This window comes from Catharus ustulatus, chromosome 22 (assembly GCF_009819885.2).
Source record: "Catharus ustulatus isolate bCatUst1 chromosome 22, bCatUst1.pri.v2, whole genome shotgun sequence".
Classification (NCBI taxonomy): domain Eukaryota; kingdom Metazoa; phylum Chordata; class Aves; order Passeriformes; family Turdidae; genus Catharus; species Catharus ustulatus.
Genome location: NC_046242.1, coordinates 6,030,990 through 6,058,762, shown reverse-complemented (window position 1 = coordinate 6,058,762; position 27,773 = coordinate 6,030,990). Strand labels below are relative to the sequence as shown.

At 52.5% G+C, this 27,773-nt stretch overlaps 1 protein-coding gene across 3 annotated transcripts; it reads right to left on the bottom strand.

Moving 5' to 3' along the window:
• Positions 1 to 126: 126 nt before the first annotated feature.
• On the bottom strand, positions 127 to 27,406 carry LOC117005891 (NADPH--cytochrome P450 reductase). 3 transcript variants are annotated; one of them, XM_033077966.1, is made up of 17 exons: positions 27,367 to 27,406; positions 25,204 to 25,337; positions 15,514 to 15,703; positions 9,573 to 9,621; positions 8,605 to 8,733; positions 8,075 to 8,224; positions 7,098 to 7,222; positions 6,137 to 6,226; positions 5,781 to 5,879; positions 5,050 to 5,166; positions 4,259 to 4,377; positions 3,006 to 3,187; positions 2,740 to 2,889; positions 2,016 to 2,283; positions 1,431 to 1,576; positions 1,187 to 1,272; positions 127 to 733 (listed from the first exon to the last, which is right to left on the bottom strand). In XM_033077966.1, the coding sequence occupies exons 3-17, from the start codon at positions 15,687 to 15,689 to the stop codon at positions 589 to 591; spliced, it is 2,031 nt and encodes a 676-aa protein (XP_032933857.1). In that variant the 5' UTR covers positions 15,690 to 15,703; positions 25,204 to 25,337; positions 27,367 to 27,406; the 3' UTR covers positions 127 to 588. The 3 variants fall into 3 exon arrangements, with proteins under 3 accessions (XP_032933857.1, XP_032933856.1, XP_032933858.1); XM_033077965.1 differs by having other exon boundaries at positions 25,204 to 25,342; positions 27,367 to 27,405; XM_033077967.1 differs by lacking the exon at positions 27,367 to 27,406 and adding an exon at positions 27,271 to 27,332 and having other exon boundaries at positions 25,204 to 25,342.
• Positions 27,407 to 27,773: the final 367 nt, after the last annotated feature.

The following is a 27,773-nucleotide window of genomic DNA, read 5'->3' as shown; positions in this document are numbered from 1 at the left end:
GGGTTGAGATCCCACCTCCCAAACTGGCTGTATTCCAGAGGAGAGAGCTTCCTGCTGGTGCTGGAGCCAGGGTGGGCAGCAGGAATGGAGCAGGAGATGCTGGTGGCACCATGGGACAGCTCTGTGCCCAGAGCTGGGGTGGCAAAGCCTCAGTCCCAGCCCCAGCACAGCCCCTCCACCCCTCTGCTGTCCCTGCAGGCCAGGGAGGGCTCCAGCCCCGGGATAAGGCAACAGCTCATGCTCAGGGCAGGACTCTGGTCCCTCCTGCCCCCACAGTGGCCGTGTCCCTGCTGTCCCTCAAGGCAAACGCTGGCTGGTGCCCTGGGGAGCACCCTGAGCTGCTGGGGGCACTGCAGCTCCTGGACAGCAGCCTGAGCTACCCCCCTGCCCCTCCCAACCCTTTCCACCTCTGGGTCCAGAGCCTGCCCCAGGGGCTGCTGAGGCCAGGAAGGGTTGGGAGTGACACTGGGGTAGCCATGTCAGGGGAGGACACTGTCACCCACAGCAGCAGTGGGCGAGCAGGCACTTGCAGCTCCCCTGGCCCACGCCTGGGGACCTGTTCTCTCCCTGGCCACCTCAGCCCAGCCCTTAGCTCCACACATCCAGGGAGTAGCGGCCCTTTGTCATCAGTTTCTTTACATAGTCCACGGCCTGGGGCTGGCTCATGTTCCCAAACTCGGACACGATCTCGTAGAAGGTGTTCTGCACATCCCGGGCCATGTTCCGGGCGTCACTGCAAACGGGGAGCACGAGTGAGACAGCACAGCACAGCCACAGAGCCCTGTCACCTCCCAGCACAGCCTCAGAGCCCTGTCACCTCCCACCCTGCACACCCAGGGAGTGCCCACCCACCCTGCACACACAGAGTGTGCCAGCCTCCAGCACAGCACAGCCTCAGAGCCCTGTCACCTCCCACCCTGCACACCCAGGGCATGCCCACCCCAGCCCCCAGCACAGCCACAGAGCCCTGTCACCTCCCACCCTGCACACCCAGGGAGTGCCAGCCCCCAGCACAGCCACAGAGCCCTGTCACCTCCCACCCTGCACACACAGGTGTGCCCACCCCAGCCCCCAGCACAGCACAGCCCTCCCAGGGTTGTAATGCACAGCTGGAGAAACTGAGTCACACTCCTTTTCCTGAGAACACCAACACTGTCCCCAATCCCCGTGCTGGCCCCAGACCTACCCACACACATAGATGTGAGCCATCCCCTCGTTAACCAACTTCCAGACATTCTCCTTGTTCTTCTTCAGTAAGTGCTGGACATAAACCTGGCAGGAAACAAGGTGGGAGTGAGGAGAGAGGAGCAGAGCCCCCACCCCACACTTCAGGGAAAGCAACGCTGTGCTCATGGCTCTGGGAGACAGGGAAGTGCCATGGGGGTGATGGTGGGCAGCAGGAACAAGTGGCAGAGGGGACAGTGTGGTACCTTCTCAGCCTGGTCCCTGGAGAAGGCCACGTTGAGCTGGGTGAGGACTCCCTCCTTCTGGAAGCGGGCCAGCTCCTCCCGGTACAGATAATCCTCGCGCTCGTGGCGGCAGCCGTAGTAAAGCACTGTCTCACCCACCTCTTTGCCTGCAGGGTCACACAACCCCATCAGCTGGGCCCTGCCAACCCCAGCCCTGTCCCCTCCCAGCCTCCCCTTGCCCTGACACCCCCAGCAGCCCCCAATCGTGTGCTCTCAGCAGTGTTGCACAAGGCTTTCTGGTTACAAGGGGAAGCTTGGGACTGATTCCCAGAAGTGGCCACAAGCTTTAGAATCCAGTCTGAGTGACCTGACTGTGGTTACTTGGAGGTCTGGTAGTGGCAGAGGTCAGAGAAATGCCCAAGGCCTGCCCACCCCCAAACACCCTCTGTGGCCAAGAGAAGGACAAAAGCATCCTCCTGTGGACAAAACCACTCCTCTCTGCTCACCCTGCTTTTGGCTGGGCCCACCAGCAACAGGAGCAGCAAAGCTGCACCCTGGAGGCACCAAGTGGCCCCACAGAGCCCTGGGGAGCTGCTGGGCACTCACCTTGCTGCTTCAGCCAGGCCCGCTCCTGGATGAAGCCGATGAAGGGGGCGATGCCAGTGCCCGGCCCGATCATGATCACGGGCGTGCTGGGCTTGAAGGGCAGCCGGAACTGCGACTTGCGCACGTACATGGGCACCAGGGAGCTGCTCCCGTTCTGATCAGGCACCTTGCTCTTCAGCCAGTTGGTGGCCACCCCTTTGTTCAGGCGGCCCGTCTTGGTCTCGTACTCCACTGTGACAGCACAGATGTGGATGGAGTTGGGATGAACCTGCAGGGAAGAGATGCTGGGATCAGGCAGAGAAGGAGTCCCAGCAAGCCCACAGTGCTTCCTTGTGCTCGGGAATGGGGAGAGGTTTAACTTCATGTTATCACTGGGACAGCTATTCCTCCCTGGGTGCTCCTCATGGGGCTTCTGCCTTGTCCCCAGCTCATCACAGGACCACTGAGCTTCCCTGGAGGTGCCAAGAGTGACTTGTGGCCAGCCCTTAAAATGCCACCTTGCCAGGCAAACTGGCAAAGAGGAGCAAGGCTCCAGAGAGCGTGGTGGTACCAGGGCACAGCTGGCTGCAGTGTGGGACTCTACAAACCCTGTGGGCAGCTGGGATAACTCCATGCATGGCTATCACTGAATGTCCTCACCTGCATGAGAGGACATTTGCCTCTCTCATAGCAAATGTCACCAGGATCCCTCCACAGCCACATTCCCTGCTGGAACCACACCCACCTTGGAGGAGGAGGCAATGGAGTAGTATCGGGCCTGCAGGCGGGGCAGGAGCTCGCACAGGTGATCGATGGGGGGGTGCAGGGAGGGCATGTCCTGCAGGATGGCCAGGATGTTCCTGCGGGCCTCCACCACCCAGCTGAGGTACAGCGCCTGCAGGCAAGGAGGGCACAGCCATCACAACCTCTCCACACGGCTGGCAAACACCCCCTGGGCTCTCTAGGTGCCTTTTGGGGATCCCCCAGCCCCAGGAAGGGCAGTGCTCCCACCTTGCCCTCGGGAGCAGACGAGGCCATTTTGCGGAGGCGCTCCTGCTCGCCCGCGTCCGTGGCGTACTGCGCCAGCTCGTACAGCACGTTGGTGCGGGGAGGGTTGGTGATGTCCAGGTAGTAGGTCAGGGCTGTCCGGTAGGATGTGGGGCAGGGGAAGGGATGCTTCTTGTTGGATTCCTCTGGAGAAGTGGGGAGAGAAAGAAAAATGAAAAGCTCGTGCTGTTATGCTGAGAGGTTTTGTGCCAGCTGCTACACGCAGTGAGGGCTGGAGACAGAGCAGAGGGAGCTTCAGGGAGGAGAGAGCAGCCTGTGGGTCAGAGCCCCAGCTCCACACTGAATCACCTCCCTCCCAGGCAGCTCCATCTCCCAGTAGCTCATTTTGTGTTTCACAGATGCTGCCTGACAGTTTAGCAGCAAAAAATACACCCTGTGTTCCCCAAGGGGCTCCCAGCCCGAGATGTGCGTGCACAGCCCAACAAACCCCCAGGCTAAGCAGGGGAGTGCCCTCCATGGCTAATCTGGCCCCAGGCACTTACACCTCCATCAGATCTGGCCTCAAGTGTCCTTAGGCTCTGTCAGGCACATACAGCTGTACCAGCAGTCAAGGCTGGAGCTGTTCTGTTCAGCCTTGAGAGGTCAGTAAGGGACAGGAATGACAGCGTGAGGCTGGACAGCACAGGACACTGCACAGGGGGCCACAGGCTCCAGCAATGCATTAAATCCACTCCCTCTCTAGAAACCAGCAGCTCTCAGGTTTCTGGGCCAGCACATCTGCTGCCTCAGGTCTGGCTGTGCTGCTCCAGGAGTGTGATGAGCAGCAGCTGCCATCTCCCTCCTGCCAGAGGCTGCCTCTGCTGGGAATGCTACCCAGAAGAGCTCTCTGGATCAGCACAAGTGTTCCCTGCTGGCAGTTCAGTCCCCAAGCCTGTGCCTCCTCCCAGGACTAAGAACATCTCACACAGGGCTCTGAGGAGCTCTGGGGCTGCTGAAGGATGCTCTGGTGGGCTGATACTCCCTAATTAGGAGCGTGCTGTTACATAATTTGTTGTTGAATGGGCTCACTAAGCACATTTCACAACTGACCCACTTGAGCTGATCTCAGCAAGCAGGCTCTGAGCCCCTGCTAAAGCAGCACAACACTGAGAGGGGGGCTGTGCGACATCTGGAGGTGCTCCATGGGATCTGAGGGTGAAGGACAGAGGCCACAGCTGAAGGAAAACTGCTGACCCTCAAGGGCCATCCATACTCACCATCCAAGTTGTTTAGGGACATGACAGTGTCCAGGTCTGTGCCCAGGATCTCACCAATCTGGTTCACCAGGGAGGAGTCGTTGGCTGGGTACACAGCCACGTGGTCCCCAGACTCATACCTGGCACAGAGCAGGAGGAGAGCACATGGAGCCCCTGCACCAACTCCTCCCCACCCCCAGCAGCACAGCTAGAAGGGGGCTGGTGCAAGAGGCAGCAGGACAACGCTGAGGTCTGATGCACAGGACCTGCACCATCCACAGAGTGACACTGGCAGTGACATTGTGGGACAATGGTTTCCCAGGGTGTTTACAAGGGATCTCCCAGATAACAGCAGTTTTGCCAGAGTTCCACAAGGACAGATCAATTTCCCAACAGAACAGAGGAAAGCTCCTCAAAATCTCTGCAGTTGTTATGCTAACCCACCTAGATTCATTACTTCCTAACAATTTAAGGAATTTAAGCCAGTGAGAGGGTTTTAAGAACAGGGATTAATTCCTCCTATGCTTGTACACCTAAACCAGGCAAAAGCAATTCCCAGCTCTCCCTTCTCTCACAGCTCAGCTGCCCTCTCATTTATTGGGTGACTTCTAGAGAATTCCTGCAACTGGGACAGCTCAGGTAGGACAGGGATGTGGGATGGGATAGACCCAAAGCAGTGCAAGAGCTGGGAGCAAGTCCTGACAGGGGTACCTGGTACAGAAGCCCAAAGGGGCAGTGTTGGAGCAAGGTCCCCTTCTGAAGTGCTGGATGCTCCTGACAAAACAGAGGAGCAGCCTGCCCCAGGGAAGTACCTGATTTTGGAATTGGAGATATCCAGCTCCAGGTGCATCAAGTGCCGCTCTCCGCCCTCGTTCAGCTTGCGGTTCTCAGTAACCTGAGCCAGGAAGGGATTCTTGGCATCAAATGGGCTGCAAGGAAAGACAAGGGTGCTCTGGGATTCCCTCCTGCAGGCTCATGGAGCTCCTTGTACCCAGGCATGTTCCCTCTGACTCCAGAGCAGACTGCCAAGATTTGGTTCCTGCTCCAAAGCACACTGCACCACAGCACAAACCAAATTATGATCCTGTTGCTCCCCACACTGGCACAGAAAACAGATCCTTCTCCTTTTCAGCACAGCCCAGCAGTCAACAGCTTCTGTCCCATTAAGGACACATAACAGAGAACTGGATTGGAGGGACTGTCACATCTCAGAGAAATGTTTCAGGCTGTAACTAATGTTTAAAGCTCATCTCCTCACAACACTGCCAGGAGCCATCATGCATTGGCCAGAACAGGCAAGGAAAGGCTCAGGACAGATGCTGTGGATGTACCAGCCAAACAGCAATGTGACCACAGCCAGCTCCTCACCATGAATGATTCATTAACTGGGGAATCTCAGAGTCCCAGTGGAGATCTGAGCTGATTGCTCTTGGGCACAGACCTGCTGTGCTGCAGGAATGGCACTGCAGGTGCTGTTAGAAACATCAAGGAGCCTCCAGCCAAGACCTGCCCCATGTCCCCTGCCCAGGGGGGTGACACTCACGGCTTCTGGTTCTCGTAGCTCTTGAGCCTGCCCATCTCCCCCGTGTAGACTTTGTTCATGTTCACATCCGTGTGCACCACCAGCTCGTACTGCCGGATGCTGGAGGGGGAAAGGGGAGACAAAAGAGGAAAAAGTCAAACTGGGATCCACAAGGTACAGCTGGAACCATCCTCTCCTTTGCTGGATTTGCTGCAGCTCAAGGACAAATGCAAATTCCACCCCTCTGCCCCTCTTAAGACATGAGGGACCAGGCAGACCCTGCAGGAAGCCCAAAGCAAGGAGAACCCTCAAGGGGAACCCAGGACTCATGGCACAGCCAGTCTCTGACACCCAAGAGGAGCTGCTCCCCAACTCACCTGGACTCTTCTCCTGTAGCCTCCACCCCAAAGTGCTCACACACTGCTGGCCAGAACTGCTCTCTCCAGGTGATGAAGTCTTCTTCCAGGCTAGCCAGGACAGAAGAGAGTCAATAAATAACCCAGCCCTGCTCCCAGAGGAGTCACCTGAGATCCCTATGGGTCTCCTCCCACCACTGTGGGAAAAGGCATTTGCTTAGACCCAGGCACCTTTGGTACCTCCACACACCCACAGATCACCAGGAAAGCACCTGCAGAGCACAGAGTGGGAACTGCTGTTACACCAGACACCCCTCCCTTCCCCAGGTCTGCCAAAGAAGGCTTTGTTATTTAGGCTCAGTCTTTAAAAAACTCAGCTCCACACTGTCCACCTGTGGCATGAGGTGACTTTCCTAAAAGGTCATGATTCCACCTGGCACTGTTTATTTTTCCAGGCTCAGAGCTTCCACACATGGCACATCCCTCCCACAAGGCCCTGCAGACTCGGAGGTAGAGCCACAGGCTGATGTAACATCCCAAGGTACTTAGGTGAACACAGGAAGGTAAAAAAAAAAAAAAAAAAAAAAAAAAGAAAATATCATTGTCCAAGTTGTAAAATTGCTGCCTCCCACCATAAAACAGCTCCCAAGGAGATTAAGCTGCCTCCTCCACAGGGATGGGTAAATTTATCCACACAGGCTGCAGCAGGGCAAAGGCAGAAGAGGCTGCAAAGCCTTCAGTTGTACTCATGGGCTTTTAAATGTGGGATTTCCCAGACACAGGATCCCTCAGGACACTCCTTGTGCACAGGGAGCTGATTGTGGGAGAGACAGCAGAACACACACACCCAAAAACATGTCAACCCCAACAAGCAGCCCTGTGGAGTTTATTTCTGCCCTGGTAGTGGAGCCAATTCCCTACCAAGGTCCTTTCCAAGATGCTTTCAGCCAGCTCTGACCAGCCCTCAGCCCAAGGCACTCACTTGCCATCATCATCTCCCAGCCCCAGCTCAAAGATGCGCTGGGCTCCAAGTTCCTCCAGTCTCTTGTCCACATACTTCCCCATGGCATTGAAGTGCTCATAAGTCTTGTTCCCCAGCCCAAAGACCTGGAAGGGAACACTCATAAGCATAGAGAAGCAGGAGGTGAACTTTCCCAATCCATTTGACATCCTCTGGCCAGGTATCACCCCACAAAGGATGCAGAAGAAACGCAGTGAGACCTTCCCCAGCTCCCCGCTCCCCAGGAACAATCTGCTGCTGGAGATCAGCAGGATCTGCTGCTGGAGATTTACTCCTGTGTGGTCAGGAGGCACCAGCACCTCCCCTGAGCCTGGATGCACTTCAAAGAGCTCCTGCACATCTCCTTGTTGCACCAGTAAGGTGTCTGGAGAACCACTGCTGGCCTTTGCCTCCCACAAACCACACAGTAAATGTTTGCTCACTGCTTCACACAGAGCAGCCTCACATCTCCACCAGTGGATTTTATTCTCATTTGCAATATTATGCTAAGGAATTTGGCCAGGGTTTAGGTGGGGTGGTTGTTTCTCAGCCAGTTATTCAGCTCAGCACAGGAAGAGAGCTACACACTCCTCCAAGTGATTTAATTGGTGGGAGAAGATCTGGCCCCAGGCTGCTCAATTAGCCTCTGAAGAGCAGCAGCAGCCTGTAGCTCATTGACAGACTTGTATTCAGTGCCTGCAGGGCTGTTTGGGGCTGTTTATACCAGGAAACCCTCATGATTTAGGGAGTGGAGAGAGAACTCTGACATTTACATTTAAAGCCTCCAGATGTACATTTGCAAGTGTCCACAAAGCCTGGGCAGGAAGACAGCAGAGACCTCATTCCTGACAAGAAGCACAAGGCACAGACATCGTGTTGGGCCTTTCCCCAAGCCACTCTGGAGGGCTCCTGGCCTTCCTGCCCAAATGCGACACAAAAACTGCCATGGGGGCACTTACTGCAAAGCGCAGACCCGACAGGTCAGCGTCAGCCTCCTGCAGCCAGTCGTAGAAATCCTGGGCATTATCTGTGGGATCCCCCTCTCCATAGGTGGCCATGCAGAACACAGCCAAGGACTTGTCAATCTCAGAGAGGCGACTCAGGTCCGACTGCAAGCAGAGAAAAGAAGAAATCTTCAATAATCCCACACTTCTGCTGTTGGGCAATTCCTATTCCCACAGCTTGTTTACAGAAGAGGTTGGGAAAGGTCAAACCCATCCAAAATGGCAGGGAAAATAAAGGCAACTACTCTCACTGGGTTTCAAGTCAGTATTTCTACCTCACCAGAAAAGCAATGGGATTTTCCACACAAGGCTTTAAAGGAGCAGGAGAATGCAGAATGGCAAGGACCGAGCCCGTATCTGCATCTCTCAGGCTGATCTTTTCTCCCCTAAATGACACAACTGTCCCCTGGCCAGGGTTATTGGATTTTTTTAGGGGGCACTGAAAGGTTGTTACTATCCCCCAAGGCTGCTCAGGGCTAAATTACCAGGTCATACTCCTCTGGATCTGCTGCCATGCCCCGGAGGCCGTAGCGATGGGCGTCTTTGGAGAGGCGATTGGCAAACTCCTCTGCTGTGCCCGTCTGGGAGCCATAGAAAACCACGATATTTCTGCCCTGGAGAAAAAGAAAAATCCCTTTTAAATGGTGATTAGTCATTTGGCAAATGCATGGCTGAAGCACAGACAAAAGAAATGCCTGAGATCAGGAATCCTGGACTGCAACCTAAAGGCAAGCAGGAGTCTGTGTTTGTGCAGGACTCCAAGGGTTTGGCACAAAACTCAAGGCTGAGCTGTTAATGAGAACATGACTCTTGCTGCTCTCAGAGGGGAGACTCAGGTCAGACTAAAACCCAAAGCAAAGAGTAAACCTTCCAGATTTATTCTCAGCTTCGAGGCTGTAGCATGACTCCTGGAAACAGGGAACACCCTGGATGAGAATGCAGAACTTGCCAAAGGCTCTGGGCAAGTGCCTAAGCACCAGAGCTCCTGCTCTGCTGCAAGCCAGCTGCTTTGATGTAAAATGGAAAATGCATCCAGCCCTTGCTTCTTCCTCTGCTTCCTCTTGTGTCCAGACCAGCAGAGTCTGACAGTTCTGTGTACAACAATTCCCACTCCACAGCCAGCCAGTTTGGGAACCCACTACACAGATAAACAACTGCCAGCCAATGACTTCAAAGTCTCTGCCATTTCCCTCCTGACTTTGATCTCATATTACATTATTTTTTTCCACCGCCAAATTTTCACTTTAGTTTCTTCTCTAAGAACAACTCTCAGGCACAGACTAAAAAAGCTATTCCTGGCTGCTCCCACAGCCTTCCTCTGGATGCTCTCTGCAGCAGGCATGTGTCTGTATCCAAACCAGCTCCTCCTGCTGACAGTTTCCAGAGGAAACTGGGATGAACATGAGCTCCCCCACCTTCCCAGCACCCCTCGGAGGCAGAACAAGCAGCTTACCGTCTTCTTCATCTTCTCAATGAAGCTGCTGTCTCTCACTGGAGCTGCTCTGAAAGACAGGAGGAAGCTCTTTTCAGATGAGCACATTCATTTTTGAGGTCAGGAATAAGCAAGTGGGGGAAAAGTGGCCTCCAGGCCCCAGGAAAGCTGCCCCAAGGGGTGTGAATCTCCACTGACCACAGTTAATCATCCTGTCACAGGGATGCCATTGCTCAATCACAGGGTTGCACACAACCATGGAGCAAGGACTTGGAGCAGAGGGGAAAAGCTGAGCTCCTGCCTGACCCTCATCAGTGAATCCTCCCACAGGAAAAGCCCAGGCACTCAGCCCTGCCCACCAGGAAACCTTTATCAACTGCTCTGAGAGGTTTCACAGCTGAGCAGGTTAAAGGCTCTCACAGGAGCAGGTCTCCAGATAAGTCTCAGGGGCCAAGCCATGGTTTGAAAGAAGGGAATGGAGAATTCCCTGCTTCCCACACCACCGTGGGCAGGCAGGATCAGCCCTGAGCCATGCTCCCCAGGGCACATCCCCCAAATCTGAAATAAAACAAGGCTAAAAATCAGCTGTTTCAGCCCCAAAACAGCATGCCAGACATGAGCCCCACGGCTGGAGAGCCCTGTGGAGCTCGTTCCATGCCAGGTTCCCATTCCCAAGATGGATCTCCTGCACAGAGCATTTGCATTATTGAATGGACGTGGCTTTCCCTGCCTTGGCAGGGGGACAAATCCCAGAGAACCAGAAACATGGATGTGGGGACTCACACTGCTGTGGCTGCCCTGCTAGGGAGGGAGACAGAAGAGCTTTGCTATCCTAGCACAACTTTGGATTTTTCAGTGTCATGGAGTGAGAACAGCCCAGTCCTGGGAACCCTCACAGGCAGAAGTGACCATAGCTACAGTCAGACTAGGTGCTGGGAGCTTTTCAGAGCAGGCAGGAGCTCCCTTGCTGTCCTCCCCACCAAAACTGTGGTAGCAGAGAAGATGAACGTGGGACCCATTCCCATTCTGCAATGGAAGAATGCAAGACCAGGTCTCTTGTGGGAAGAGAGAAGCCTCCAGGCAAAAAACAAATGGTTTTGGCTCCAGCCCATGTGAGAATGTGAAGAGCTTGCTAACAGTTTCCTCAGCTCTGTAGCCCAGAGGGAGAGATCCTGCGGATGTGCTGAGGCATTTGTGGAGAGCACACACACACACAGCAGCGATAAAACATCCCTTCGAGCACCCCTTGCTACCCAAAGGGATCCAGGAGCTCCAAAACCGGGCCTGACAGCTCTGAGCACCGACAGGCTCATACAAAAGACAAAGCACACAACACAAAGGACAAGCAAAGCCGACCCCAAAAAGCTCCTGTGCTCCCAAGAGAGCTGCTTCACACCCCTGCTTGGCTCCCTCAGCAGTTAACAGTCTCCCCATGTTGTCATTTGTCCTCTGTTGGGAGCTGGGATATCACAAATATCCTCAGGAACAGCCCCAGCCCTGCCCATGCTGCAGCCAGAACAGGGGCTCAGGAGAGTTCTCAAGACACAGCTCTCACTTAGTTTTTGGCTCCTTGGTGAACTTCTTTAATTCCTGCCCTCTGCAAATGAGATCCAATTAAAACAACAGTTGGGTTAACTACTAAACAAAATGCTTTTAAAGGAGGAGAGAAATAAAAGTTTTTAGATCCTTTCAACAAGCTCCCTTTGGAAGAGAAAAGGGAGCAGCACATGGAGCTCGTCCATTTTCAAAGGAGGCAACCCTGCACTGAAGTGAGTGCTGGAGAACAGGCTGTGGCTCAGATACAGAAGAAATAATGAGCCTGGCTTTGGAAGAAAGGCTACACAACTCCTTGAAATTGCTTCATCAGGGTGGCCTGAAAATCTGAGCAGCAAAAACACACAGGCACCAAAGGCAGAAACTACACTCATTTTCCCTGCTCTGCCAGGGAAACTTGGAAGAGAAAGTTTGTCCTCAAAAAGGACTGCTCTTACAGCTTAGCTCAGGGTAGCAGCTACACTGGAAGAAGCACTGGGTGGAGGAAAGGGGATTAACTCCATTACCAGAGTGAGTTCTGCAGCTTGCACTGTTCTCCCACCCTTGGTGAGAGCCCACAGCACAAGCAACGCCCAGGGCTCTCTGTCACTTTGGTTTCAGAAGCAAGAAAGGACAGGGGAGGAAGCTCCCAACAGCTCAGCAAGAATACCAAAGTCTGTCTCAGCTGAACACCTCCAGAAAGTTCCCGTTCCCGTGGCTTTCCTGCTGAAAGCACAGACACAGCCAGAGGTGAGGACACAGCCTGGATGCTGCACAGACACCAAGCAGTGACAGCAGGGTCTCCTCTGGAGCAGCCTGCTGCCAAGCAGAGATCTCCCCCTCCTTCTCCTCCTGCTGCAGAGGGAGGAGGCACCCACTCCACCCAGCTTTGGAGCTGGAAGGATCCCACCAGCCCATGGGGAGAGTAACTCACCTGGCCACGGCCGGCTCTTCCCGCGGGGCTGAGTACACACAGCCCATGGCAGGGCAGGGAGGAGGCAGACAAAGAGTCCAGGGCAGCTGTGTGTGTGCAAGGGGAGCTGTGGGGGGACGGCTCTAACTTAGCTCTGGAGCCACACACACACAGGCCTTTCCATTCTGCTCCTCCTGGGCGTTCAAACCAAGCGTCAGCCTTTTGTTGAGGAGAAGAGAGCCGGCACAAAAGGTCCCGGCACGGGTCATAGCAGGAGTGGTGCCGTCCACTCTGATCCTCGTGGTGGGGCTTTGGAAGTTACTGAGTGGATCTGCGCAGTCCTGAGAAACTGCAACATCTGGCAGCAGTGGCAGAAAGGAATTAGGAGTGGAGAATGAAACCTCCCAGGATCCTCCGCAGCACACGTCCCTCTCCCATCCGCACGGAGCAGGGCACGGGACACAAAACCCTCCCCCAGCCTTGTTCCCTTGGAAACTGTTTATATCACAGCTGCTTTTATATATATTCTTTTTTCCTTTTTTTTTTTTTTTTTAATAAAAAAGCTTGATGCTGTAGCTGAATGAAATGATTCCAGACACTGCGTGAGCAACGCTTTGGGTAACTATGGCAGTGCCATTACGGAGGCAGCTCAAAGGAGTTTGTTTTCCTCAGGATCCTATTAAATTAAATTAGAGATGGTCTCTCTCACACACAGGCAGAGAGGTAATCAGGCTAAGGACTTGGAGCAATTCCTGCCACAGGAAGCCCTACAAATACAAGGGAATGGATTTCTGCATAGCTGCAGAATAGAGATAAGCCGGATTCTGTCCCAAACAATGTTAAAGAGGGGGGAGAGGGTGACACTCAGCATACCAAAGGCTGTCCCATCTGCATCTCCCTAGCATGACTGTCTGCAGAGTGGGGACAGGAGAAGGGAAAGAAATCCATGACTGAGAAACTTGCAGAGCAGGAGCAGCCAAAGAACAAAACCAAATTCCTGCATTCCCCAGCAATGGCCCTGCAAGGAAGTGTGGTGGCCGTGGCTGCGTGGCGATCCAGAGCTGCTCTCCCTAATGACATCTGCAGAGCAGACTGCAGGGAGGGCTGCTCTGGTGGTTTTAATTAAGTCTGAAAACACAAGCAATGCTCAGTCAGTGGGATCCCAGCCTGGCCCACACACGTGTTACACGTCACAGGTACAGGACACCTCATGCATGGGAAACCACTGCATGTGCTGGGTTCTGTCCCTTCTGTGGGCACCCTGGGCAGGAAAACTGCTCCACTTGGCTTAAGGGTGAAGATCAGCAGCCTGAACCCTCTCTGAGCTGTGGCTGAGCTTGGAGATGCATTGCTGGGGCAAGATCATGATGATTCCCAGGCCATGCAGAGAGAACCCAGCCCAGGGCATCCAGAGCAGGGCATCTCAACCACACATCTGCTCTTCCACAATCAGGGGCAGTAACAGCAGTGGCATTGCCTTGGCAGACCCTGCTGAGCTGACATGGTTTTAGGAAGGTGTGCTGCTCCCAAAAACCCCAGGAGGGCACTGAGGTGCTGGATGCTGTGTTTAGGTCAGAGATGCTGCTTGCACTCTTCAGCACTGCAAACAAATCCCTAAAGCAGCAGCCACTGTGATGTGTCTGAGTTGTTAACTCAGCACCTTCATCCTCCAGTATTCCAAGGCTGAAGTTGAGGGGCCAAAGTGACACAACAGAAACCATCACCCAATGCCATCAGATAAAGCAGTCCAGGACACTCTGGCAGAGCTGCAGAAATGCAACCCCTCTAAAGGTCAAGGCCCTCCACTCCAGCCACAGACAGCCCCACAGAGGCCTCTCTGCCTTCATGGGTCTGGGACAGCTTCCCTGCCTGCCCAGGGGCCCACCTGCCATATCCAGCCAGCCACAGGCAGAGGCTGACAGTGTGATCCTGATTTGCTCGTTCACCAGAAAGGAAACTCCACCCCAGATTCAAGGATTACAGGAGGGAAGGAAACCCAAGTCTAACCAAGTTTGTTTTCCCACTCATTTTCCTCCCAGTTCCAGATGTCCCATAAAATCCCACTGCAAAAGCTGCAGGAAGTCACTATCTCTGGCCTGAAGGATGGGTGTGCCACCAGCCACAGCCTTGGCTTTTAGGGTCACACTGCCCTTGGACCAGCTACAATAACCACAGCAGGGCTGCAGCAGGGTACCCAGAAAAACCCCTTCATAGCCTCCCACTCTGCATCTGCCTGGCTGACACTTTTCCAAGGTGCAGTTGTGTCATACAACTTGCAGAACAATGTCACCCCTCTGGTTATCAGCAACAGGAGGTGCTGCTGTTCCACAGATCCCACAGGGACAGAGAAGGCAGCACAGACCCCACAGAGGAAACAGTGCCTGTGAGGCAGCTCAGAGCCAGGACCTGCAGGCAGGCTGGGATGGAAGCCCATGTGCTGAGGCCCTGCAGCAGAACAAGGTAACACACAACCAGAAGTGAAAGCTTCTCTGCAAGGTCACCACAGCCTCTGGAAGAGCTGCACATGCTGGGTTGGAGGTGGAATCAGTCACAAGGACAGGGAGCACGGGAGCCCAGGCTGTGCCATGCCAGGATCCAGTTTCAGATGGATAGTGCCCTTTCCCCAGCCAGCTCAGCACTCACTGCAGCACAGCCACTCTTACAATCTCCAGAGGGGAAGCATCCCAGCAATGCAACAGAACACATTCCCAAGGTAAGGCTGGGCAGGCACAGGCAGCTGGGCTGCTGCCAGCCATGTGTGCACCCATCTGTACAAGGCACCACAGCCAGGGACACTGCTGCCCTGTAAAATCCTCCCAGCCAGAAAATGTACTTTCCAACCTCCTGCAACGCCAGAAACAAAGAATGAGCTCAAAAGTCCAGCAGAAAACTGATGTTAAGTTCGGAATGTGACGGAGACAAGGAACGAAATGCACCCAGATCTCCTCCTGCATGGCTTGTTCCTGACCCCAAGCCCTTTGCAGAAGGACAGGGTGGAACAAAGCTCTGCCTCTCCAAATCCAGTCTCCCACTGCTGTGGTAATCTGGCATTTAAAGCCAATCAAGTTTTACAGGAGCTGCCAAGCAGCTCATCCCAGGAACTATCCCCCAGCTCTCCAAGACTATTCCTTTCCTTCATAGACAAGAGCAGATAAAATCTCCAATAGGATACACATTTAGGAGCAAGTCCACCTTTCTCCAGCTTTACCTAAATGTGACTCTTATCAGAAAGCACTGAGAATTAAATCCTTTAGAGTTCTGAAGTACAGCCAGAGGCTTTTCTGCCTCACTCAGGAAAAGCCAGTTCCCAGTTTGGGCCACACGGTGGGGTAAGGCAGAACTGCAGCCTGGCTCCTCCACTGGCATTTCTGCACTGAGAGCAGAACACACAGCAGCTGAGGGCAGACAAACGCCCCCTCACCGACCTCCCACAATCCAGCTGAGCCTCCCAGAACCCACCACAAGCAAGAGAGAAAGGCTCCACTGGTGCCCCACAGCCTGAGAGTTGTTACTTACACTGTCTGCATTTTGGGGAGGTCAGGCACTTCCTCCTTTTTCTTGCGGAAGAAGAACCAGTAGGTAAAAAGTCCAGTGATGAGGGAGATGAGGAACACATCTGTCATGCTGAAGAGAGAGTCCTGCTGTGCAGTGCTGTCAGCAGAGATAGTTGGGTCCATGCTGGCTTCCCCCATGGCAGTCAGAGGCACTGTGAGCAAAGAAAAACAATGAGCACCAGCAGCCAAGTGGGACAGCATTAAAGGACATCCAGAAAGTGCTTTTTGTTTTACACTTAGCCTGAGGAGCACAAGGCTGCCCAATAACTCTTTGGATAGAGGGGTTGCATCACAACTCTGCAACGTTCTTCTGTGCCCCAAGGTTCCCACCAAGCCATTCCCTTCTGTTGTATCCATGCTGATCCATCTGAAGTATGATGTACAAAGAGCTTTCCCTCTGCCAGCAGCCCCACACCCCAGCCAAGGAGCCAAACCAGGCTCCTACTGACACCCCAGCAGTACTCAACAGGGACCCATGGCCAGCCCTCACTAAAGCCCTCACAGAGCCCCTGGGTGTTACTGAGGGATGACCCCACTCTTCCAGTCACCCCACAGATCTGGGGTTTTTTCCTTCCTTCCCACGAGGTGACAGGATGCCCTGGCCCCACTGCTGTGAGCAGGACTGTGGCACCAACTCCTGTGAGCATCCCCACAACAGGCTGTTACAACACACATGATAAATACTTCTGATTTACTCCACTGCAGATTGGATTTACCATCCACCTCCTCCTGGGCCTTTGCCTTCCCCGTTCCCTCCAGGATCTCCCCAGTTTAACTTACATCTCCTTGGACTTCTCCTTTACACTTACCAAGGCAGAGCTTAAGCAATTTGGGACTTGCCCACAGCCATGCCCAAAGTCTGTGATAACACAAGGATAAACACCCAGCCCTATTGCCCTGTCCTTCCCCTGGGGAGCCACCCATCCATCCCTCCCTCCCACTGCTGTGCCAAAGCTTGAATTCCTCTGACCCTAATCCAGATGGCAAGATTATCTTCCCTACATGAAGGACACACTCTGTGCAAGTAAACAAATAATTAACTCAAAACTTGATTTGGAAGGGCAAAGTGACTCTCTTCTTGTACTTAGGCATCCTGCCAAACCAGGAGACCACAAACATTTGAACTTGCACCCAGAAAAGTGATTCAGAGCCGTGGTGCTATCAAAGGAGGGAAAGGATAAATGCCATGGCTGAGAAATAAAAGTGACTGAAGTTGAAGGTTATGCTAATACATTCAGGAGCTGGGAAGAAAAGGGAAGGTGATGCTTAGGGAGCACTAATGAGGGAGACCAAGCACAACCTTCAGCAAATATCAATCCCTTGTTGTTACTCCCTGGAAGTCCAGCTCCAGGCAACACACAGCCCTGTGCCACAGGGCACCAGCTATAAAAAGCACCCAGTGGAGCACAGGGAGAAGTCCACAGCCACCTGGCAGTGACCCTGGGTAGGTACTTTGGCAACCCAATTAGTTAGTGCTCAACGGAGAACTTGGCAAGTAACTGCATTACAAAGAGCACTAAAACACCACTGCAAACTTCCCACAGAAGACAGCAAAGCAGGGTGTTGGAAGAAAAATAAGAGTGATGTGACTGCAGACAGGCAAATTGCACATTCCTCTCCATCAGGCAGGTCACCCTGTCCTCCCTCCTTGCAAACAGGCTTTCCATTGCTGGATCTTGGAGCCCAGCAAGAGCTGGATGTTACTTCTGTACAGCTGTAGACTAAACAGTTAGGCAAAGCCTCCACAGCTGGGGCTTAGCTGCCAAAAAGGCACAGCTCCCAGGAGGATCCCTCTCCTCCTTATCTGGTTCCAGTAAACCACCTAGGAGCTGGGCTGGCAACCAGCACCAGGGGAATATGGGGAATATGCTGGTGGGGGAAAATGTTGCTGGTTTATTGCTTTTACACCTGATGAAAACTCAGAAATTAATTACAAGCTCTTCTCCTCCTCTGCCACCTCACCTGCAGGAATTTCAGCCAATCTCAGCCAAAGTCTACCAGGCAACCCTTCATTTCCCAGAGTTTTGGCGTTTTGGTTCTTGCCATCTCACTCATCACTTGAACTGCTCATTACATCTCAGGGCAAAGAAGCCCTGAGGGCCAGTGGTCCATGATTCCTAGGGAGCCTCAACTGCTGCCTGTGCACAGCACAGCCCAGCTCTGCAGAGAGATGGAGGAATCAGTGCCCAGATACAGCCAGGAGAAAATATCTCCAACTCTGCAAGGTGGGTTGTTTTTTTCAGCAGCAGTTTCACTGCCTAAATCACACAAGGGTGAACAATTCCCCTCATCAGAGCAGTGATGGTCACATCAGTAAAATTATCCACAGAACAGCCTGTCTTTCACTTACTTTCCCTGAAAATCAGAAGGCAGGGGAAGCTCAGAAGAAGCCATGAATAAAAACAAGGCTGATGGAGAGCACACTGGGCTGGTTTGGGGCAGGAGCTGCAGCTCTTTCCCTTCTGAGCACCAAAGCCAGCAGCAGCTGAGCCCTGGGAAAGGCTCCTTGCACAGGGAGCCCCCCTTGTCACCACCTGCACACCTGTGGTGCAATTCCCAGCTCCAGACAGCTCAGACATGGATATTCATGAGCTGCCCTGTGTGGGCAAAGAATGAGGGCAAGAATGAGCCTGTGCTCTCCTCAGCCAGGTGATGGCTTTGTCTCCAGCCTAAATTCATCACTGTGCTCAAAGCAGCAGAGCTCCAGCTCCCAGAGCAGAGGGGTTTGGCTTTCTCAAGCCTCCAGAGGTGGTCTGCTCTCCCAAGCAGTGCTGCCCTGGCAAGAGAATCCTCAGGGAGGCAGCTCCCAGGTGGATGTGGGGCTGGAAGCTGTGCTATCTCCTTGCCTTGACCACCTTGCAGCTGCAGCCAGGCCACCCACTCACTGCCCACAGCCAGGGAAGGGAACATTCCAGGAGGCTCATGGCACCAGAGCCTGGTTTGCTCTCCTCTCTTCATTCACAATCTCCACAGCACAAAGCTCTCACATTGTCCTCTAACCCTGGGAGGAAACGTGGTCATGGCCTTGTGATGGAACAAGGCTCAAAAGCTGCTTTAATTTGGATGCTGGGCTCTCTCTGCTCCTGGACGTTTGGTAATTCAAGATTTATATCCCAGCTACAGATTTTTCTTTTTGCTTTCCCTTCACCACAGGAAAAGGTTTGCTTAGATATAGCAAGAGAAAGGCAAAGGATGTGAAATTAGGTCTCATTTATCTTTTTTGAAGGGTTGTCATAACTCAGGAACTATTGAACTCCCTTTGCCCAGCACAGGAAGATTATTGCTCAATTTATCTCAATCTCACCTAGCTGGCTGTAACCAGAAACTCACAACAACTCATTTTCAAATACATGTCCTTTACTAACCACCAGTGAAAAGAAACCTGACTCTTACTTGAAATTTAGCTATCCTGGGAATCCTGCACTCTCTGGAAGGGCCTTGGTAGAATCAAACTAAGTTTTTAAAAGGAAAATTAAATTTATGATGCAGAAGTAAAACTTTCCTTGACAAGGATGACAAGTTTTGAGGGTGGTCATTTTATCCACAGTGTTTATTATATCTTCAATTAAGGTAAGGAATGTCCATAGACATGTCCAAGATGTCCATATCCCTGGAGCTTTTTTTAATGGTGGCTCCTGGATCCCTGTTTGTGCACACAGCAAAGCCATCAGTCTCAGCAAGATGTGAGCATTTACATCACACAGAAAAGTCACAACATTTTGAGAGATTGCAATCAAGCAATGCTGTGTTTTAGCACAGCTTTTCAGCCCCTGAATGTGTGAATTTGCTTGATACATAGCAGCTCCCAATTCAAACCATCAGGGACCTTCTCTGCATCTCCGTGCTAGCAAACAGATGTACTTCATCCTCATATTAAGTGAAATGTGTTCCTCATTCTCATGCACACATTGGGGAAAAAAAAAAAGGATTGGAAGCACTCTCAGTGCCAGGCATCCTCAAATTCCCCATGATTTCCATACAGACTAAAAGTGCTATAACATCACAGGGCTAAAAATATTTAAATATACATAGAAATAGTATTATGACAAACAAGACAGGAGTGATGAAGGCCAAGTGGTCAGCAACCTGAAGAGATTTGTTCGCCTTCCTTGCATCAGGAGTTGGTGCATCAGATGCCTCCAAAAGCACCCTGGGACACAGCACCACAATCACAAAATGTGGCTGGGAGGCCTCCCCTTCTGCAAGTCACACTGTGGTATCTCCTAGTGACCCAAAGCCTTGGCTCTGTAGCTAAACTGGTAATCTGGGCAGGAAGTTGCCTCTCTTGAGACTGAAGTAGCCTTTTTTTAATGTAATATCTGTGATGAGTTTACCTCAGTTGGACTTCCCAGTCTCAGACCAGGACTGCAGCCTGGGACTCTTGCCCCAAAAATGAGTGACCAAATTTCTGTGCTTGACTCTGCCCTGTGCCACCATCAGCACACCCTGATGTGCAGAGTCAGCCTCCCCAGAGGGGAAGGAGAAGGAAAACTGCTGAGCAAGCACAGCCCAGGGCTGCTCACTGCTCCCAGCTCTGATAACCAATGCCCAGCACCAAGGAGCTCCTGATTCCAGCCCAACACACCAGAGAGGGATCCCCACACATACACTGCCTGGCACAGGGGCTGCACCCCCAGAGTGATCAAAACACCCAGAGTTTTCCAAGCATCAGCACTCTTTGGACACCTGCAGATAAGCACAGGAGCTGCAGGTGGGACCTCTGCTCTGCAATACGTGCAGAAGGACTCGGTGGTGACAGAGCCAAAGAGGAATTGCGTGACAAACGTGCAGTGCCACCAGACACTCTCTGCCCGACACTGGCACCAGTGCCAGGCTCCATTCAAAGGGAGCTCAGCAGGGTGCAGGCAGAGAAGCCTTCCCAGCAAACAGCAAGGTCCAGGCTGTCTGAGCTGAACACCAGCAGGGACAGCAGGTAGTGGTTTGGAGCCAAACCACCCCTGCAGAAGGAGATCCCCTTGTTTCTCACCACACCATCACAGTGCCAAGCCAAGCTCTGGAGCAGCCACTGCCTCTCCAGCAGCCCACCCAACCCATCCAGCAACACTTACCAAAGGACTGCTCTCCAGAGGCTCATAAACAGGAATCCATGCAAGTCTAACAGCACACAGAGCAGCAACACACACTCAGAAAGCTCCTTCAGGCCAACTCTCTCCCAGTTCAGACTCCCAGTGCAAGCCCTGCACAGCCACACAGGGCAGGGGACAAGGGGGACACTGCTGGTAGGGACAGCACTCGTGCTCCCTGCAGCCACATGACAGTGACCCTCATGTCCCTGACTCAGCACAGGCATGGCCTTAGGGAGCAGAGAGAAGTGCAGTTGTCACCGTTTCCAGTGTTGGGAGCTCTTTGTGGTTGGGGATGTCACCATTGTCACCAGACTCCTCTTTCTGACCCCAAAAGACCATCCTGAATTCCCAAGGCAGAGGCAGGTGACCACACTTCCCTTCCCACCCTGTTTGCCCCAGGGATTGCCCTTTCTCTCGTGCTGACCATGGCACAACACAGATTAGGGGCACAATCACCCTTGAGAAGAAGCCTTTAAAAAGCCCAGTTTTAAATAAGAGACAGTTTTTTTCCACCAGTATCATGACAACCTCAGAACAGACACATAAATGATAAGCAACAAAACCAAGTGAAAACTCCAATTCTTTGTGCAGCACTGACCTGCAGCCTGAGCTTTGGATACAATGGCAAAACAGGAAGACTGTAAATAGAAATTAAACAACTGAAACATCTGGGAGGAAAAAAGAAAACCATTGGACAGCCCTCTGACAGGTCTGCAAAGTTTGTGGAGAGCTCAGAGAGACAGCAGCACCAAAAGGAAGCTGCACAGAGACCCCATCACTCCTCATAGGCAGCAGTGCAGCAGAAGGAAGAGACTTGCCCACAAACAGGAATGCAGTCTTGTGACCAGCCAAGGGCTTTCCTCTTTCACCCACTAATGACATCAGGCAGGTTACTGGAGGCTGTGAGGAAGAGGAGCCCCACAGACACAAGCCCAGGAGGGAGGAGGAGAGGCAGCAGCAGCAGAGGCAGCAGGGCAGTGGTGGAGGTGACATTCCTGCCCAGGCTCCTGTCCCTGCCCTCCTCTGAACCCCACTGCAGCCAAGACTTCCTGCACGTCAGAGTGTGATGCTGGGCCAGGAGACCCTCAGGGCAAAAACAGATATCTTACTCCTCATCAAAATGCAACCAATTAGACTAAGAAATTCTGTTTACATCAGCCTGTGCCAGCCTCAAACGAGCTCTTTTTACTTCTTAGTAAAAGGAGACCTGGCATGGAAAGTCAGCCCTCCCAAAACAAAAGCAGTTCACGGAAGCAGGCGCTCAGATCCAGGTTATTTAACAATTGCCTTGGATTAGCCTTTTCTCCACAGCTCTGCCACACAGATTGCATTTCCTATCAACAAGAGGATGTTGATCTGGCCAGACAAGTGGCCCTGCTTGGCCTGGTCTGCACAGACTCCCTGCTCTGGGTGGCAATCTTCACACAGGTGAGTCCCTGGGCTCGTGGGGAAGGAGGGCACAGTGAGACACTTCACAGCTTTCCTTGTCCCTTTAGCCTCCCTTGGACCACACATCCTGGTGTGGAAGTTTGCTACACCTAGAGCCTCCCAATCACTTTCTTCCCACTTATTTCCCACAGCTTCCCACTAACCAGCTCAATAAAGAATAGTAAAAAGTGGCAAAACCTCACACAAAACCAGGGATGTGCTTCTGCACACTTCCACCAGCTCAGAAATCTCAGCCCAAACTGAGGAGTTGGCTGTAGCAGCACCTCAAGCAGGCAAAGGAACACAAAAGCTGTCAGGGTCTTTTTGTGAAAAGAAAGTTACTCTCACTGTGAAAGGCCTCTTCTACCCAGACCCTGACACACCAGCTCAGACATCAGCAAAACTTCTATTTTAGGAACAGGACAGACACAGAGTGTGCATCCGTCAGTCTGGATCTTGAAATACTGCATATTTAAGCTTCCACTGTGTCACACTTGCATGTTTTCTGGCCCCTGGGTCTTACTCAAGGACAGCAGAGCAGCTGCAAAAGCAAGGAAGAGAACAAGAACTGTTTTACTGAGGCAGAAAAGAAATCTGTGCTAAGGGTATGCTGAGGTGGGGCTGTGCAGTGAGCCCAGTGCACCGAACCAGAGGATTTAAGGCATTATCCAACACAAAAATAAATTCAAACTTGCCAAGCTGCCTCAAAGCAAGCTAGAATTACTGAACCTGCACACTTCCTTTCACCAGACAAAAACCTGACTCTGAACCTTTAAACACAGGGGATCTCCCCAGCTTAGGCACTTGGACACCTTCCTTCACAGATTAATGTGAGCCAGCAGAGAAAAACAGGAGTTCAGGGTTACAGGATGAACAAAACCTGAGAATGGCAGGTAACTGAACCCAGGAACCAACACTGCTCTCCAGCCTCCCCTCTCAGTGAGGGACAAACCCAGAGCACCACACTTCAGGAATTGCTTGGAAGAGGAACAGGGGTCTTGCCAGCACCAATATTCAGGAGCAGGGACAAGTCTGTTTTAAACCAGCCCATTGCCAACTCCATGGGCACCTCTCAACTGCTCAGAGGGCTGCAAAACCTCAGGAGTAACCCATCCAAGCATGGGCTTTGCATGGTTCAGCCCCTGCTGAAGATGCTTTTCCAAGATCAACAGGGAAAATGACATTTTTTCAGCAGCCTCTTCTGTGAGTGCTGTACCCTGTGCTGCTGGAAGCTCCTCTCCTCCCCACAGGCTGTTTGCTCACCCTGTGCCTGGCTTTGTGGAGGGTTGGTGTGACAGGCTGTGGCTTTGCCTCCAGCAAACCACTGGGAAAAGTGCCCTGTGGATGGGGTCAGTAGCCAGAGACTTTGACCTCTTCCACCTGGAAAAGTCTGGACAACACAACTCTCCTCTTTTGAGAGGTTTCCTTTGAAACTAACAGCTGAAAGAGCACCAGAGGGACAGGGTTAACCAGATCTTGCAAAGTTTTTGGAATTGTCAAGACTTTTGATTGGAACAGTGTGTTCTGGGGGTTTATTTATTTATTTCAAGAGAACCAAGCAGTGTTTGTAAACAGTCAGGACATTTTATATTTATAAGCCCAGTTTCCTCTGAGAATGCAAAAGCTTTTCAGACATTACAAGCCCATCTCCTTTGTTGCTGGAGGGGATGGAGGTGTTACTGCACCATCCTTGCAACTTTTGGAAACTCAGCAGTAGAGCTGTCCTGCTCTGGTGCCCTATGAGGGGGCTGTGCAATCACCCCACAAAACCTCCCTCTCTGCCATGGATCAGCAATCTGACCTGGACTTCACCCTTTTGAAATCATTTGGGAAATACAGACCAGAACATCAATTCCATACCCAAAACATGACACAGGTCACAAGACCTCAGACAGCTCAGGGGTCACAGGCTGAAAGGCTGGTCCCAAGCTGCAAAAACCACAGCTCTCCAAAGGCCCAGCAGAATCAACACAAAGGGAGGATATTTGACACAGGGGATTTTTGTTCCTTTGTAACAGGAGCTGCTCCTCTTACCTCCAGCAGTTATGCATTGAGTCCTGTTACACAACCAGGACTTGCACAATCCTTGCAGGCATTTTATCAACTTGCTCCTCCAAAGCTTGGAGTCAGGGAGGAGATGCAGCAATGACCCGTGAAAGACAGTCAATTGATGTGTTTCACAAACAGCCACAAGCAAGACCCAGGGTACTTGCCAGTACCACAAAGCCAGACCTACCAACTTCCCAGGCTGGTTGCTAAACCTTCCCAGCAGACTTCCCATGTACTGCCAGAGCCAGATTTTACCAAGGAGGAAAATCCAACCCTATCTCCTACTCCAAACTTTGCCATCTCCTTCTCCACATGGCAAGAAGGAAGGGAGATAAATCAACACTCCATTCCTTGCAAAAGAGTGACTGGAGGACTTTGTTTACTAAGCAAAAATACTACAATAAACTGCCACTGTGGGTAAAACTCAGCCACCCTTTGGACTTGTGGCCCTCCAGAAGCTATCAGAGATGCCTTCTGGTCTTTATGGATTTAACAGGTGATAGCAGCATACAATTAACTTCAAATGTCTAGTCAGGGATAAACAGCAAGGGATTATGAGTAGCCTGTAATTATTGGTTCTGACCTATGAAATATCAAAGCCTATAAAAAAGCAATCTTGGCAGAGGTGCACCTGTCACTGCAGGGCTGGTGACTCACTCTCCACAATAGCATGTACAAAGTAATCTCATCACTGGGATCAAATGATCACATTGGGAAAGCAAATTATGCAAGTTCTACGAATTGTGTTTTTAGAGGCAGGAGAGTCTACGTCAGGAAACAGAACAAAGGAGCAAAGTCCAGCGGCCACAGAGGTAACTGCAGGTGATTTTCTTTTATACCAGAGGAGGAGATGGCAGGGACACAGACCTGAGCTTGGTCAGTTCTGAAGGACTGGGTAAAAAACACAAACTTTGCTGGATCACAAGAGGCAAAACAGAGAGCAAGGACCAAACAGGATTTCAGTCAGGCAGTTCCACACTTTGATTTTGCTGCAAAGTGCTCCCAGCACCCACTGCCAGACCCCTCTCCAAATCCAACTGCACCCAGAGATGCTCCACAACCTGTGACACTCAAAAGAAAGGGGTTACCTTGCACTTATGGGTCTGCAAACAAGATCTGGTGGGGCCTGTGAGCTCCAGCACGGAGGGTGGTGAGCAGCAGGGAAAGTCTCCCTTGGGACAGTTCAGAGTTTTGGTTGTATGGCCCTGCTGAGCTCCTCCAGCTGCTCTGTAAGAAACAAAATAAAAGTTGCAGAAGGCACTTGGCTGTCCAAGAGGCACAAACCCAGAAATTAGTGACTGAACAGGAGGCAACTGCAAAGTGATGACAAGCAAGAGGTTCTTCTCTGTCACAATTAGAGCACGACTAATTACAAGGTTACTTCACCCTCCTTCCTGCCCACTCTTCACCTCACCCTCCAAGGCTTTCACACCCGAAGATGAAAAGAAAACACTCAATTGGTGTTTCTTCCCACAGCTCTGCATCCTCCCTGCTCCGTGTTTTACAAATACAGTTCTCATGCACCATCACATCCACGTGCAAAACTAAGACACACTCCATGCCATGCACACCCTGCTTCAGTGCTGTCAACCAGCTCAAGAAAAACCTGTACTGAGACAATGCTGGGCTCTCCAGGAAGGGTCTGGCTCAGCATCCCTCCCAGACAAAACACCAATTTCCTCATTTGCAGCAGATTAATCAGCGAGCTGCTCTGTGTGTGTGTGTAACAACTCCTCGGAATTTCTCAGAGAATTACAGAAATATTGGAAGAAAGCCCATTCCCTTCTATCTAGCAAAAGTGATGTGTGCATCACTGCACCCCACTAAGCAAAAAAAAATTATGAAAGCCCACAGCTCCTCACGACAGCCCACACAAAGCGTAGAGCTCTGTTGTGGAGGGGATGTCCCCACCAACGCTATCACTGATTCACTTCCACAACTCACAAACAGAGACCTGACTCCTTCCTTGCACTTTTTCAGCTTCTCAGCCAGATACACGTTTCTACTTTTTAAAAAGAGCTGAAAAAGCACAAACCCATTTAACTTGACTCACATTAGAGAGCCTCAGTGATCCCTCTTCTCTATACACATTCCACCAGGTATTCCCATTTCCTTTCACACCCCAAAAGCTAACCCAAGGTCTAAGCACTGGCACAACAAAGCACACTCCAAGCTGTACCAGCAGTGCTCGCTCCTGCAACTCAGACAACTCCCCAAGAACCAATTCCACGTTGATGACTAACTCCCATCACCATCCTCCAGTACCTTCATCCCCTCCAGCCTCAATATTCCCAAAACCAGGAGCTTCCCATCATTTCCTTTGACAAGCACACTCCTAAGTGAGTAATTTCACTCTCCCAAGAAACTCCATCAGGAAATGTGAGGAGCAAACAGGCTTCCCACACCCCAGCAGTTTATAAAGTGAAATAGATGGAGCAACAGCGAAACAGCCCAGCCTGCAGCAAAGGTGGGAATTAAACGCTGGGAATAACGTTCTGTAGGGAAGTGCCAGCAAATTAAGCTCGTTAAAGGCTTTTAATCAGCAGCAGCCTAGGATGGGGTAAATCTGAGTAACCCTTCAGTGCTGTGGAAGCAAGGCAGGGCAGGCTGCCCACCCTGCCAGGTGACAGGTGTGATAGGGGCACCCCAATAACGGGGGCACTCATGCCAGCCCCCATACACTGGTCACACCAGTGTCCCCAGTACAGGGTACCCAGCAACACCACATATTCCCAAAAAATACTCCGGTCATCCCAACTCACAGTCATATCAGACTCTACAGGGAACAGGGAGCTTTGGTCATCCTGGCTCTCCCCAAATAACAGAGGGACAGTCACAGCACAGGGGTCATCCCAGTCCCCCCAGACCTCTCCAGCAAGAAGGATCTCTAAAAATCTCAGTAACTCCCAGTAACAGGATGCCCGCTCACACCAAACCTCGCAAAGAACAGGGGGCTCTGGTCATCCCACTCCCCCCAAAAAGCGATCCCTTCACATCGAGCTCCCCGCCAGTGACAGCGGGGCCACTCACCCGCCGTACAGGGGACCCCAGTGATCCCAGTAACAGGCAGCCAGTCCCCCCAGTACAACCAGAGCCCCCACCCCATGCCAACCCCACCAGGGGATGTCGCACCGCCCCTCCCCAGCACAGAGTACCCCGGCGGCGGAGCTCAGCCCCTCCTCAGCCGCAGAGGACCCCCGGGCTCGCCCCTTCTCAGCCGCACGTCCCCGGTGCCCGGTCCCCGCACCCACCGCCGGCCCGGCCCGTCTGGCGCTGGCGGCTCCCGCGGCCCCGGCGCGGCCGGTACGTACAGCGGACCGCACCACCCGGGCACACGCGCGGGGGAACACGCTCCGCCCTCCTCGCCCGCCAATAGGCGGTGAGCGCGCCTGCCTGTGGCTATCCCCCCTCCGTGGCGGTGCATGGTACAGCCCTAGGGGGGTATTAAAGGGACAGGAGCCCCGGGAGGGGCCGGGGCGTAAAGTGGGGGTCAGGGGTCGGTGAAGGGTGGGGGCAGAAAAACAGGATCCAGCGGTAACAGTGTGTGCAAGCAGGGGGGCAGTGTGGGGGGCACGCTTGGGTCAAGAGGGGAGGCAGGGTTGGGGTCGGCATTGTAGTTCGGGGGTGAGTATGGGGGCGAGTGTTGGGGTCAGAGTTG